At 46.8% G+C, this 13,784-nt stretch overlaps 1 protein-coding gene across 3 annotated transcripts in view; it reads right to left on the bottom strand.

The window, feature by feature from the left end:
* TBXAS1 (thromboxane A synthase 1) overlaps positions 1 to 13,784 on the bottom strand; it is a 156,017-nt gene that overhangs the window by 48,129 nt on the left and 94,104 nt on the right. For all 3 annotated transcript variants that reach the window (XM_030308556.1, XM_030308558.1, XM_030308557.1), the window contains 4 exons: positions 9,175 to 9,263; positions 7,281 to 7,429; positions 5,396 to 5,526; positions 1,384 to 1,695 (listed from right to left, as the gene is read on the bottom strand). In XM_030308556.1, the coding sequence (XP_030164416.1) occupies positions 1,384 to 1,695; positions 5,396 to 5,526; positions 7,281 to 7,429; positions 9,175 to 9,263 (681 nt within the window). The remainder of the gene's footprint in view (positions 1 to 1,383; positions 1,696 to 5,395; positions 5,527 to 7,280; positions 7,430 to 9,174; positions 9,264 to 13,784) is intronic.

Here is a 13,784-nt window from a genome sequence, read left to right as displayed (position 1 = left end):
TGGTGAAGAAAGGCTAACCTTGCATCTACTTCCCTCGTGGGTTAAAGAAGTGGAATTTACTGGGAAGCAATTTCCAGCTCAGTATATATTTTTAAAAAGCTGCTGATGATTCTAATAACAGAACAGGCTACCTCCCCAAATTGTGAATGTAATAATTATATCAGCATGTAGTAGAAGTCTATTATGGTGGTCTTCAATCTGTTTATTTATTTATTTATTTATTTAGAGTGAGGGGAGGGGCAGAGAGAGGAGAGTGAGAATCCCAAGTAGGCTCAGCATGTAATAGAAGTCTATTATGGTGGTCTTCAATCTATGTATGTATGTATGTATGTATGTATGTATTATTTATTATTTATTTATTTTGAGTGAGGGGAGGGGCAGAGAGAGAAGGAGAGTGAGAATCCCAAGTAGGCTCCCCACTGATGTGGGGCTCAGACCCATGAACTGTGAGATCATGACCTGTGCCAAAATCAAGAGTTGGATGCGTAACCGACTGAGCCACCCAGGTGCCCCTGGTCTTCCTTTTAAAAGCACAGATTTAAAAAATGATTTTAACAACTTGTAAGTCAAAGCAATACACACAAAAGCATCCAGAAAAAAATGCGGCGATAAAGTAGCCTAGCTTGGCACTCTTGAAAGTTTGTTTCAGATTCACCAAAGAGGAGCCTCATCTAGAAGGAATATCCAGAATCTGGACTTTGAGCTGACCATCCCCATTTCACCTCATTCCATTTATGGCCCTCCTGTTTGGTGCTCACCTGGGTTTCACTCCTGCTTTGGGTTGGCCCATCCTTATGCCCGCTCCCACTTTCCAGCTTGGTCCCCTTTCCTGCCTCACACTTGCCTCCCAGAGCTGACTCCACAGTCATAGCATGGGAAACCCCACCTCCTTCCTGCCCCTGCCTTTTGACCCTCACCTGTTGCTAAAGACTTTTGCAGCCTCCCTTAGCCAGGCCTGGTTTCTGGACAAGCCCTAGACAGTGAAGATACGTGTATAATACTCCTGAAGGGAAGGGGAAAAGAAGAAGAAAGAAAAGAGAAAAGCACAAGACAGAGAAAAGAAAGAAAAGAAAGAAAAGCGAAGAGAAGAGAAGAGAAGAGAAGAGAAGCTCCTCTCCTCTCCCTTCCCTCTCCCTCTCCCTCTCCCTCTCCCTCCCGCTCCCGCTCCCTCTCCCCCTCCCCTCCCTTCCCCTTCTTTTTATTTTTCTGTTGTTCTGAACACTTCATTTTACTTGCTAACCCAGAGAGGCAGAGAAGGTGGGCCCTATTTCATCTCATACACTTAGCATGTGATTTTCACAAGGAAGTTATCAAAAGTAAGTTTCACTTCTACGAACACAAAATCACGTTTCCTGTGGATTTCACAAGGACGACTGTACTCACGAATTTCTCATTAAAGTTGTCCACCTCTGTCAGAAGCTTCTCTTGGCAGTCAGGGTTGGTGGCCAGGAGGTAGGTGGCAAAAGAGAGCGTGTTGGTGATGATCTCGTAGCCAGCAATGAGGAAGATGAAGGCCTGGCCCACAACCTCATCCACAGTCAGAGGCTTGGACAGGCGTCTGGGCTGGTGCAGGTGGGAGGGACCCGCTGTGCAGTTGGTGGAGAAGACTTGTCTGACCATGTCAAAGCTCTCCACGCCCACGGAGGTGGAGGAATGTCGGGCGTCCAGGATCAGTTGGAGGAAATCTTTCCGCCTCTAAGGGACAAAAGGAGAAAATGCCCATTTTGGTCTTAGAGTCATGTGACGGAGGCACAGAAGAAGACACACACCTGAGCTTGATGGGAACCAGTACCCTCGTTGTGGGGTTATCTGAGATGGCGAGAACCTGGAACCCCCAGTGTCCCTTACATGGCATTGGTTCTCAGCAAACAGCAGACTGTGATGCTGCCGTTGAAAAAGGATGAGGCCGTTCATCTGGACTGATTGGGAAGGGTGTTAAGCCATTTTGGTAAGGAAAAAACAGCAAGTTGCAGAACAGCCTGCACAGTGGAACCTCATTTCTGTAAAAACAGTACATGTACAATATATATAATTACGCGCATTTGTTCACGCATAGAAAACGTTCAGCAGCATCTATACCCAGCAGTTCACAGTGAACTTGGAGGAGGCGGGGAAACCGGGGGGGGGGGGGGGGTGGGGTTGAGTTTTTACGTTATGCATGTTTGTACTGTCGGTTGGTTGGTTGGTTTTCCAACAATAAAACAATGAAAACATCATATAGATTTAAATGAAAGTACACGTTCCCTTGTGCACTTAGGCACCATTCAGGGCTAACGGATGGGTGGCCATACATTTTCCTCACACAGTAGGAAGTTGGCAGAACTGGGGGGTGGGAGGGAACTAGCCTTGGGGAAGCTTGTCTTCAAAGGCTTCCCCCACTCCCTTTGTCCCCAGTGATCCCTTAACCCATTTAAGTGCTTAGAGCTTTCTTACCATTTCCCCCTACCTCCCTTATCAGCAATTTGCATATTCTTTATATTTTTACTGCCACTAATTGTAACCATAGAAGCTTTTGCATATTGCTTTCACATTGACAAAGTGTATCCCTGGCATACCCCTTCTTTGAAAAGCTCTTTAATGTGATGGGTGACAACCAATATGTTACTCTTTTCTGAAGTTTATGGGGCTCAAACAGCAAAAGGAGAGTATCAGAACCACCAGCAGAAACATATTATAATTTCAAAGTACTTTGCTCGGTGCAGCGTTTTCTCAATTCATTGACTTCTGAATTTCTATCGCATTAATAATCTGTGTCCCACACATCAGCACTTAATTCCATCTTTTAAGATTGCTGTTATCTCACCTGTTGTTGCTTTTTCTCCTCCAAGAGAGTGTAAGCGTGTCCAGGGCAGGACCCTGTGTCCCACCCCCTCCCCCCAGCCCACGCCGCGTTGTTGCGCTGAGCACGTTAGGTGTGCGATAAACGATCCCACAAATAACAAGGCTGTGCAGGGAATGCATTTTGAAAAAGGCTGTGTTGGATTGGCTTACAAGTGATGCTATTTGGAGCAGACAGTTTGGGTCATGAGGCCTTTGCGGCTCTATTGGTGCCCAGCTTTTGTGACCTTGCAAGACATCTGCTGAGATTCCAGCAGGGTCACAGCTAAGCCTGTGGGCATCAAGAACCTTGAGTCTCAGGAGCCAAGGCCTCCGTGTCCTGCCAACCTGCTCAGGTCAGCCACACTTGGCTGCCTCTTTCCACCCCGGCCTGCTCGTTCTCATTTCCAGGCGGCATCCTCGAGAGCTGGCTTCCCCCAGATTCCTTCCTGATGCCCTGCCAACATCTGGGTGGCTGTCGTGGCTCCACTGCCAGCCTGGCCGGGCAGAGTCGGGGCAGGGCGGGGCATGATGGCTCATGTGGGAGGTGCGTACCTTCTGCTACCTTGGCTCCTGGAGGAGAACGCGCAGGCCTATCGGCTGGTGAGTGCGAAACTCCTCAGGGTGCTGTGCAGTCCTCCCTGAGGCTCACCTGTGGCTTTGCTGGAGGGCAGTGGGGACGACATGGGCGGGAGAGCACCTTTGGCTTTGGTAGAAGTGCAGCTGGCATCCTTTGCTCTCAGCCCCTGCTCAGGCAGGCTGCTAGAAGGCCATCGGAGCTCGGGAGAAATCTGTCTTCACCTCCAGCTACAGAGGCCGGAGGAAAGGGCTGCTCTCCAGGGCCCGTGCGCTGGAGAAGAGCATTAGTGTAGATGGGTTTCTTTTATTTGCACTGCATCACAGAGGCTATTTGAACAGTGCCCATTTAGGACTGAAACAGTGCTGCTTTATGGTTATATCCAAGGAAAATACGCACCCTGATAGATGTAGGTGTCTAATCCACCCATCGGGCTAGAGCTTAGAAAAATATTTACCTTTTAACATCTGTGCTGCATTTTCCACTGCGCAAACACACATCTGCTTGATGGAATGTCTGCAGAGTTTAGATGGGTTTAAAGCAAGTTTTCTTAGTAACCATATAGCTCTGTCTTGACACGGGCAGTCCTGGATTTGTGGTTGGGAGGTTTTTCTCAGATCAGCTCATTGTTTGAAACAAATAGCTCTCGAGTTTATAAAAGGAAGAGCTGGAGGCAATCCCAGTAATTGGATCTTTAATAAACCCCTCACCTCTTAGTAAGCCATTCGGTGCAACAGTTTTAGAATTTTCAGCCCGATTCCACAGCCTGTGGGTTTTGGGCTGGGGGAGGGGTGGGGTGTGTGACAAAACTGTCATCAGGAAGCCCTTCAGAGCGATACTGAGGTTTGAAAATGCGGCTTTCCTCACCCCTCCTTCCCCGGGCTTCATCCTCATTCTGGAGACTCAGGAACCTGATGAGAATATTCTGTCCTTTTAGGCGGAGCTGGGCCAGTGATATCAGCGAGCTGATTCTTCCCACACCTCCAAGGGCGTCAAGTGGAGTTCACCGTGGTGCAGGCCAAGGGGCTGTGAGCTTTTATACACCGTCCCCTGCCCCCTGAACCAGACTCCTTTGCCTCACAGGCTCCAGAGGGGGAAGCCAGGCAGATGAGGCCACTGGTGCATCCAGGCATTAATTAACCCCCCATCTCTTTCTGGGCCAATGGCACAGCAAGGGACCTCACGTCCTCCCTCGTTAAGCCCTGTGAACCCATCTTTGAGCAACTCTTTTAAAGCTTGCACAAGTCAATTCCAGAGAAGACATGTTAGCCCTGGTTTTTTTTCCCTCTCGAAGCGATGTTCTTGAATGCAACGAGGCCCTTAAAGAATAGTGTTATACATGCATGAATGCATCCAACAGTGACGTTATTTTCCAAACACTGAAAAGTCCAATTTCTATTCTCAGCCAAGTTCAAACAACAAATATTTACTGGATTCCTACTATGCACCAAGCATGGTGCAAGTCTAAGGAGGAAAGAAGTCTCTGGGTCTCAGCTGAAGCGTGAGAGGGCCCTCAGCCCCAGATTTTGCAGCAACATCCTCCATGCTGAAAGTCAAGGTGGGATTAATTGAGAGCTGCCTAAACTCCCCTCTACTGGTAGTGCTGTTCACTCTACAACTCCATCTTGCCGGTTTTCAGTATACAGAATATGCCGATGAAAAGTACATGTGAAAATTTACCTAGAAAATTCTTTGGGGCTGCTATTGCCTGTGCTTGAAATAGAGAGGCCATGAGTTTTGGGGGGTACCCATGGCAGAGCATGGACAATTTGATCTGGGTTTCTCTCCACCATCCTTCCCCCTTCCCTTTCTCTTTCTTGTTCGCCCCCTCCTCACCCCTTCTCCTTTCCTTCCAGTGCCCTGGAAGGCTCTAAGTGGTAGGCCACTGAAGGCCAGCATAGTGTGGTGTGTGGGGTGGGTAGGGAAGAGACAGAAGAAACAGAACTGTACCAAATTAGGCCCCATTCCATTTCAACGACAGGCCCTAGTAAGATACGTTACCTCTTCTGCTGCTTGCTGGTCCCGCGAGGCAATCACATTCCTAATGAGTTTGTTAAAAAAGCCATTCAGTTCATCTCGGTTCTTATTGGGCAAAATCCGGGCCAGTGGGACCATTATGGATGGAAATGATACTTGAAAGAAAAAAAACAAAAGCGGCACTGAAAACGGGGCGGCAATAACCCCAGGGCTATTAGATGCCTGTTGCCAGGGAAGCAAACCCTGGCCTTGACTTAGTCATTGGAAGCCGGGGCTCCCCTCTGGATCTGCACTCTTCGCGGCAGGGTTTGGACCTCATTTCACTTCCCGACTCCTCACGTTCCTTGCACATTGTAAGCACTCGGTAAATGTCTGCACAGTTGAATCCCCACTTCCATCTGGCTCGCAAGAATTCAGTCTCATACTTAGAAATTCATTTTCCAGGTCCTAGATCTGAGGGTTCAAGGTCTTTGTATTTCATCAAGAAAGGACAGATTATAGGCCGTGTTTTAAATCTTAGCCAGTGGTGGAAGCTGATCTACTTTCTTAACTTTCCGGTCATTTGCATTTTCCCCCTACTTTCTTAACTTTCTGGTTATTTGCATAATTGTCCCCAGGGCTCCACCTGAATGGTCTCTAAGAGCTGCTGCCCAGGGGCAGCTGGTGGCAAGAATGCTGGCCCCTTGGGTATCTTCCCTGCTGTGCCAGGCAGGAAGCCTGTGCCTTTGCTGCCATGGCCTTGGGACAGAGCCACCTGGGGACACTTATCCCCTCCTAGAGGGTGGCTTAGGCTGAGGGGCTGAGCCGCTGCAGTGTGGTTCAGGTCAGTTCAGCTTCCCAGCATCGACAGTGGGCTCACTGCGTACAGGCACGGTGCGGGAGCCAGGATGGAGAGGGTAGTTCTGGACCCCAGCAGATCTCAGAGCACTCTGCCCATTTTCAAGAGCCAGAGTCTGAACCGATGTGGGATAGCAGGGAGGTGGGTTCAGAGAGGAGTAGTAGCAGGGCTGGGACAATGGGGCCATCCCCCCCACCCCGGGTATGTCCATGGTCAATGGCAAGTGGAGCTGAGTCAGCGGAGTAGTTCCCAGGGGGCCGAGGGGGCAAGGGGCAAAGGGACTGCTTTGACCCCTCAGCAACTCCTCCTATAATTTCATTGCGGGTCTGATGGAAGCGACTTGGACTTCCACAGAAATGGACTCAGAAATGGGAGTGAAACTGACCAAGGAATGAATACATTTTAGCAGCCCGGCAGAAAGGTTAGAAGTTAGGGCAATAATCAATAACAACAATAGCCACACTTCAATACTTCCATAAAAGCAAGAAGATGCTGGAATTGGCCAGAGGGTAAAAACTCACTTCTAAAATAAAAATAAAATAAATCGACCAGTCTCCACAGCATTAGGTAACCTGCTAGTCACCCTTCGTGTATGATTTCTAGTTTACTGTGCTTTGGGCTTCAAGCAGAGAAGTCTTCCAAAGGGGATTTTGCTGGAGGGGAGAAATATGTCCTAGAAAATGAAGGCTTTGGGCTCCAGTCTAGGCTCTGGCTTTCTAAGCCTCAATTTTCTCGTCTGTGAAGTGGGTGAGAATACTTCTCTCCTAGTGAACACAGCACTAACAGGCAGTGCAAGCAAAGCACTTAGCGCTGGTCACGGCTGCTGTTGCTGCTGTGGCGGTGGTGAGGGGGGGGGGCACTTCCTATCTTGGTGATGGGTAGTCCTGAGTGGTGACAAGAGGAGCCTGGGTGGCCCCGGGAACATAAGGCCTCTGCAGAGTGGACTCCGCAGGGTGACTCTCAGAGGCACCTGGAGTTGTGGCGAGAGATGCCTGGGCCACCCAGCCGTCACGGGGACTGGCCAGCTTGCTGGACCCCTGCCTTGCTGCCCTGGGCGGGAGCTGTACTTACAGATTAAAACCAGGATCGGCCTGGGGATGGAGTACGCAAAGAAACGCCTGCAGTGCTTCACAAAGGGGTCCTCAGGAGCCCCCCGGGAGTCCACCTGGGTGCCAAAGGCGACACTGGCAACCACATCTGTAGTGTAGCAGCTGTAGCACCTGCGGGACAGGAGACCATTTGGATTTGGAAAGGACCCTGCCGTCGGCCTGCCCATCACACACGCTACTAAAGAGGCACCACTTCATCGTCTACCTGCTCGAGCTCAAAGGAGGTGGTCAGAGGGGAGCCCCTGGAATGGGGTCCTTTGAGCGTGGCAACAGAATTTGGGAGGAGACACCAAAATGTATCTGATCACTGATGCAAACACAGACTGGGGAGGGGAGGAGAGCATCACTTCCTCACCTTGCAAGCTTCAGGCAGCCTTGATCAGCCGCAGTCAGATTCCAAGAAATATGCTCCAACCCATCCTCCCCAGGGAGGAGGGAAAACAGTGGACCCAAAGCTCATAAGCATTACTCCAAAGCTGTGCAGCGTTGGTCCAAAGCCAGGATCGAGTGGTTAATTGATAAATAGCAAGTTGGGATTGATGAATTAACAACCTGGTTGTCTAGTTTTATTAGCTCTGTTTCCCCCTCTTCCTCCCAATGATTTTACAGTTTTTGTAAGAGTTACAAACAAAAAACAAGGGCACTTCAACACTCAAATAAATTCAAGACAAACTTTGGGACCAGCTTCATGAACATATGTATATTATTACAGAAAACACACGTTGCACTTTAGAAACAAACAGAAGGAAAAGTGTCTGGCAATCGCTCCGGAAAAATTAACCTCTTAGGCTCTCAGAAACCTGCCCTTAAATGGCCGTTTTAAACCAGAATGATCCTTTTTTGTTATCTTAGAGGAACAGTCAGGTTAAGTTATTTCTAAAAAAGGCTACCAACGGCGTATGCATATCCTTTTATAATTAAAAGTTCTTATTTTTGTGGCTTGACGTAGGCACATATGTAGTTCCTTTTTTCTCCTAACCAACAGCTTATCATTAAGGGCTAAATGACATCTCCAGATGACTTCTTTTATTTTAACTGCTTTATTGAAAACATTTCTACAATTGATTACACATGTCCCCACTATAGCAAAAGCAGTTTGCCTACTGAATGTGATTTCATCTGATCCTAAAGGCTGAAGAGTTAAGAGGGTTTTTTTTTTTTTTTTGGAAGAGTTAAGGATTTTTAAGTTATTTACTTTGCTTTTGTAACTATTCAGCCCATCTTATCTTTAGCCAACTCATGCATCTCATGACCAGAGAGAAAGTGTATGAGAGGATTTTGTAAACACAATGGCAGAATTTAAATGCTGATGATAATTGTGTTATTATTTTATTAGCAGTGATAATAAGAACGAGCCAGCTTCTGGCTGATCTGCGTCTCTCGCCCTACTCTGTAAGCCATAACTTAGCAGAGGACAACTGGAGGGAAAGCCAAATAATTAGTCATTTAAATTTGGTGTTCACCGCTAAGTCATGGCTTCCAGGCTGAGGTGCACCACAATTTTTCTTGAAGTAAAAATGCACAGACTTCCCCCCCCCCCCATCCCCCGGGGACCCTGTCCTTCCTGCCCACTCCTGGGTCTGCAGAGGTCGGAGGGCGTGTCCAACCACACACCGCTGCCCACTCAAGGCTTCCCTCCACACGCCACACTTACCCTAGCCTTTGTTCATATTCTTTTCACATTTTACGGGGGTTTCCTTTTTTATTATTCAGTCCACCCATGCTTTTATGAGCCTCTAGCATTTCCATAGTTTGCTGGTCCCGAGGTAATTGTCCAGCAATTATGTACCGTTACAAGAAGCAGCAATTCAGAAGTGCAATTTCTCATCTGTCATGTAGCCATGTAGCACCCTTACCTCTGGATGTCGAAAGCATCCCCGGATTCCGCATAGCATTTTAAGTGAGCCAGGAGCATGTCACAGGCTTGGCTGATTAGGGGAGTCATCTGATAGCAGATAACAAAGGTGTAATTAGGACACGATGCAGAGAGCACACCTAAAGTAGCTGCAGATACAGAGGTTATGTGTGGTCCTTCCTGGGAAAATGGACAAGGCAACCTTCCTGCAGCCGAGATTCAAGAGGAAGTTTTGAAATTCACAAATATCATAACATACAATAGCCATAAATGTCTACGTTAGCTTAAGCAATCTGTTCTTTTGGAAGCAAAAAGAAGAAAGGATGTAGAGTAAATACTGTGAAATAATTACAAAAATGATCATTAAGTGCTTAGACAGAAATGAGAATCACTACTCGGTTGCATGACATTTGGTTAGCATTAGAGAGTAAATAGACCACAATCCATATGTACTCTCTCTGGAATTAGCCCAAATCCATGTTTGCTTGGTTCCAATTATACTTTAGATCTTCTACTAGAGTATAGAATCTTAGTCTCCAAAGGAACATGAGGTCGTCCATTTCAACTGCTTATTCAATACGAAAATCATTTTTAGAGCATTTCTGTTGGATGGCTATTCATCTCTGCTTCAGCTGCTTAAAACTTTTGAGTATGTATAAGGGAACCTTGACATCAAGAGGCCTTCCATGCCCACCCAGGAAAACTGCTGAGTTTCTTTTCTTTTTTTTTTTTTTTAATTTTTAATGTTTTATTATTTATTTTTGAGAGAGAGAGAGATAGAGTGTGAGCGGGGACAGGGAGTAGCAGAGAGAGAGAGAGAGACACACACACGGAATCTGAAGCAGTTCCAGACTCGAGAGCTGTCAGCACAGAGCCCGACGTGGGCCTCCAATCCATGAACCGTGAAATCGTGACCTGAGCCCAAGTTGGACACTTAACCGACTGAGCCACACAGGCGCCCCCCCCCTTTTTTAATATTAAAATATTTTCATTTTGGAATCCGTCTAACATATGCCCAGAAAGATACAGAGAATGGTGTCGCGAACATTTGTGTAATTATTATCCAGCAAGTTTGGATCTCACTTCTGGCCGCCACCACGTTGACCCCAGCCGTCTGGCTCAAGTGGATGGAATTCTTTGTGGAGCTAATGGGCAGCCACATGACCTTCTGTTTTCTCCCTCATGTTTGCAAAGCCAGGTCGGAAACATCAAGGGGAATCCTTCCAGCCAGTGCCCGTTCTAGAACAACATCGTAGCTAAAGCAGCCCGCCCTAATACCTCGTTCTGACCATTTCTTATGGAAAACATTTTTGAAATGTTAAATATGTTTAGATTTTACTATTTTGACACTAGAATATAACTTCTCGTGGAGGCCAGGGGAGGTTTCTGTCTTTTTGTTCATTTTTATGGCCCCAGAACCTACAACAGGGCCTTAGCCCGTGGTAATTCTTTGTTGAACGAGTGAAGGCGTTAGAATGATTATGTAAGCCTCAGTCTTTGCTCTTAAAGTCTCGAGGATTTGGGGAAAGTAACAAAATGTTAATCTACTTGTTAGAATATATGTTGTTCTGAGGCAAAATCTGCCCCCTTTAACAACCTCGCACCGCTTTCATTGCCTTCTTCCTCTTGGTAGTGCTTCCAATACTCAGACGGCAGGTGCTGCTTCTCCTCACAGACCAGACAGTTCTTCCCCATCCCTTCAGCACCCCTCGTACACATGGTCTACACACACTTCTCCAATCTCATTGCGCGGGCTCTCTCTCTCTCCCTGCCTCTCAGTCATCAGTGTCACTCTTGAAAGGCAGCTCCATAAATGGAGCATGGTATTTCAGGTAAGATCCCCTATTAAATCTCTGGGGCGCCTGGGTGGCTCAGTCAGTTAAGCGTCTGACTTCAGCTCAGGTCATGATCTCGCAGTTCGTGAGTTCGAGCCCTGTGTTGGCCTCTGTGCTGACAGCTCAGAGCCTGGAGCCTGCTTTGGATTCTGTGTCTGCCTCTGTCTCTCTGCCCCTCCCCCCTCTCAAAAATAAGTAAACATTAAAAAAAAATTATAAAAAAAATCATAAATGGATCACTCCCCTGCCTGCCAATCACAAGCCAGGTGTGTGTTGACTTGTTTAGAAGACACATATGACAGGCAAACATTGAGGTTCCAGTCAACAAAAACCACAAGGTTTTTGATCACCATGAATCATCACCATAGGCAATTGATTTTTTGACACTTTAGGCTCCATTCATTAGAAGCGAATTTACATTTACATTACATTTATTGCCTTGAAAAGTTGTCCTGCTGTGTGTTCTGAGCAGAACAAGCTCTTAACTCCCCCTCAAACATTCCGGTGATTGGAGAAGCCCCGGCACAGTGGGACAGCCTGAGTGGCTGGTTGGAGGGACATCGGCTTTGTTGGACCCCGCCTTCCCATAGCTCTGCAAGCAACCCCACGGTCCTTACCCCTCTGGAGGGTAAGGAAAGAACTGTAGCTACAGGGTCTCTGGCAGAGTCCATCCTGAGAAGCAGAAGGACATTCCCAGTAAGAGTGAGCTGTAGTCTAAGCTCAGGGCTGCGTCAGTTCCCAGAACCAGGGACAGTGGCCTGGGCAGCCACATGGCAGGTCAAGGAGCAGACGCTCAGCGAGGAACATACACACACAGTGAAGAGATGGCAGAGCATCCGAGATCCCCCCTTGTTGCCAAGACTCCTGGAAGAAGCCTCTGGAGAGGAAAATCCTGGGGAAAAGGACTTTTAGCTCATGGAGCTTCAAGTGCTTAGAGCCCTGGAGTGTTTGTACCCGGTGTGGGTGGGCCAAGGATGTGCTCACGCATTCAGATCTCCTCTCCTGTAACACTGCCTAGTCCTTTTGGTTCCACGTGAAACTTGATAAGTGTGCCTTCTAAGCCTCCATTCAGTTTGTCACTGGTATACAGGATCAAACACGGAGCCGCGTGGCCCCCCACCACACTGCTACTTTACGTAGCTGTAGCTACGTAACTACGTACGTAGCTACGTAGCTACGTACGATGACTGACGTAGAATCGGTCAGTCATCACCGTTTCTGGCCCCTCAGCCAGCTGTGCATGAGCCTAAGTGAATATTCAGCCAGGCAGCAATTACCAGTCAGTTGGCTGGGGAAGACTTTGTCAAATGATGTGCCCAAATAGAAATGTAATTGATCTCACATGCCTGTCCTGAAGTCCGCTCAAAACAGGGATGAGGATGGCTATCCTGACTGATTCTTGATAACTGGGTGGGCTCTCTATGCCAACTGCGTTCTTTTCTAAATGCTCACAAACTGTCCACTTAATAATCCATCAGTACAAAAGTGCATGTAAATGGGTCACTTTTTAAAAAAATGTTTATTTTATTTATTTTGAGAGAGAGCAAGGGAGGGGCAGAGAGTGAGGGAGAGGGAGAGTCCCGAGCAGGCTCCATGCTGTCAGCACAGAGCCCAATATCAGGTTCAATCTCACAAATCGTGAGAGCATGATCGGAGCCAAAATCAAGAGTTGGAGCCTTAACTGACTGAGCCACCCAGGTGCCCCTAAACGGGTCATTCTTAATGGCCTCTGGGCCATCATTCTCAAAAATTCTTAGACTACCTTTGTGTTCGGAGAACTCTATACTCTCTCAGCCACCTTTCTATGACTGGCTTCACTGGCTACATTCTTCCATTATTTTAATAAACTTGGTGGTACAAGTGAACTCTATTTTAATAAAATCCCATATACCAAAATGTCTCTTAGATTTGTTTTAGAGGAATAAGAACATGGTAAAAAGAAAAATACTGTTTGAAAGGAAGTCCTTTTAGATATCAAGCTTCCAGCTTCCTTAACGTAACAAAAATGGTATGCGACATAAAATACGGTTTCCACTTAACTCTTCAGAAGTGTGCCCTGTGTATAAAGAGGGGTCCATCCATACTGAATCCCGTTGTATGCTGGACAGTGCAAAGGGGGGCTGTCCCCACTGCCCACCATCGGTTCCTCTATGTGCTTGTAACTAGAATGCTTTGCGGCTGACTGGCATGATTGTAATTTTCTACCATGCTCTGCCTGCTTTTTTTTGCACTGAATGGATAATGACATTTTTATTTGGGTTAATGTGATATGAGATGGGGCATGTAATATGAAAAATGTTTTAAAAAAGCAATGCAGAGAAAATATTATAAGACAGTAGAGCATGATCTGTATGTTGGCCAATAGCCATCATTTCAGACTTTTCTTCCTTGCATTATACACAAGTAGTTATGGAATATTCACTCTTACACGAGTTGCATACAAACAAAAGCTCTCTTTGATGGGCTTGCAGTCATCTTTATACCATCCACAAGCCCAGCAGTTATTCCCGTAGATTTGCAGACAGGCAGGCATAGGTGGCTTGTGCAAACACACACGCACAGATGAACACACAATGCTATCGTCAGATCTTAATAAAAGATTCTCATTGGATCGTTACATTTCATCTTTGTAGGATAATGAGAAATTTTTATTTTTGTTTTTTCCACCACATTTTTCACAATGCACATATGTTATACTTACCATCAGATAAAATATTAACGTTATTAGGTTTTAAAAGAAGGATTTCTTTTTGGGGATGACAGTCTAGCAGCCATG

This window comes from Lynx canadensis, chromosome A2, assembly GCF_007474595.2.
Source record: "Lynx canadensis isolate LIC74 chromosome A2, mLynCan4.pri.v2, whole genome shotgun sequence".
Taxonomy (NCBI): Eukaryota; Metazoa; Chordata; class Mammalia; order Carnivora; family Felidae; genus Lynx; species Lynx canadensis.
This window is presented reverse-complemented; position numbering and strand designations above follow the sequence as displayed.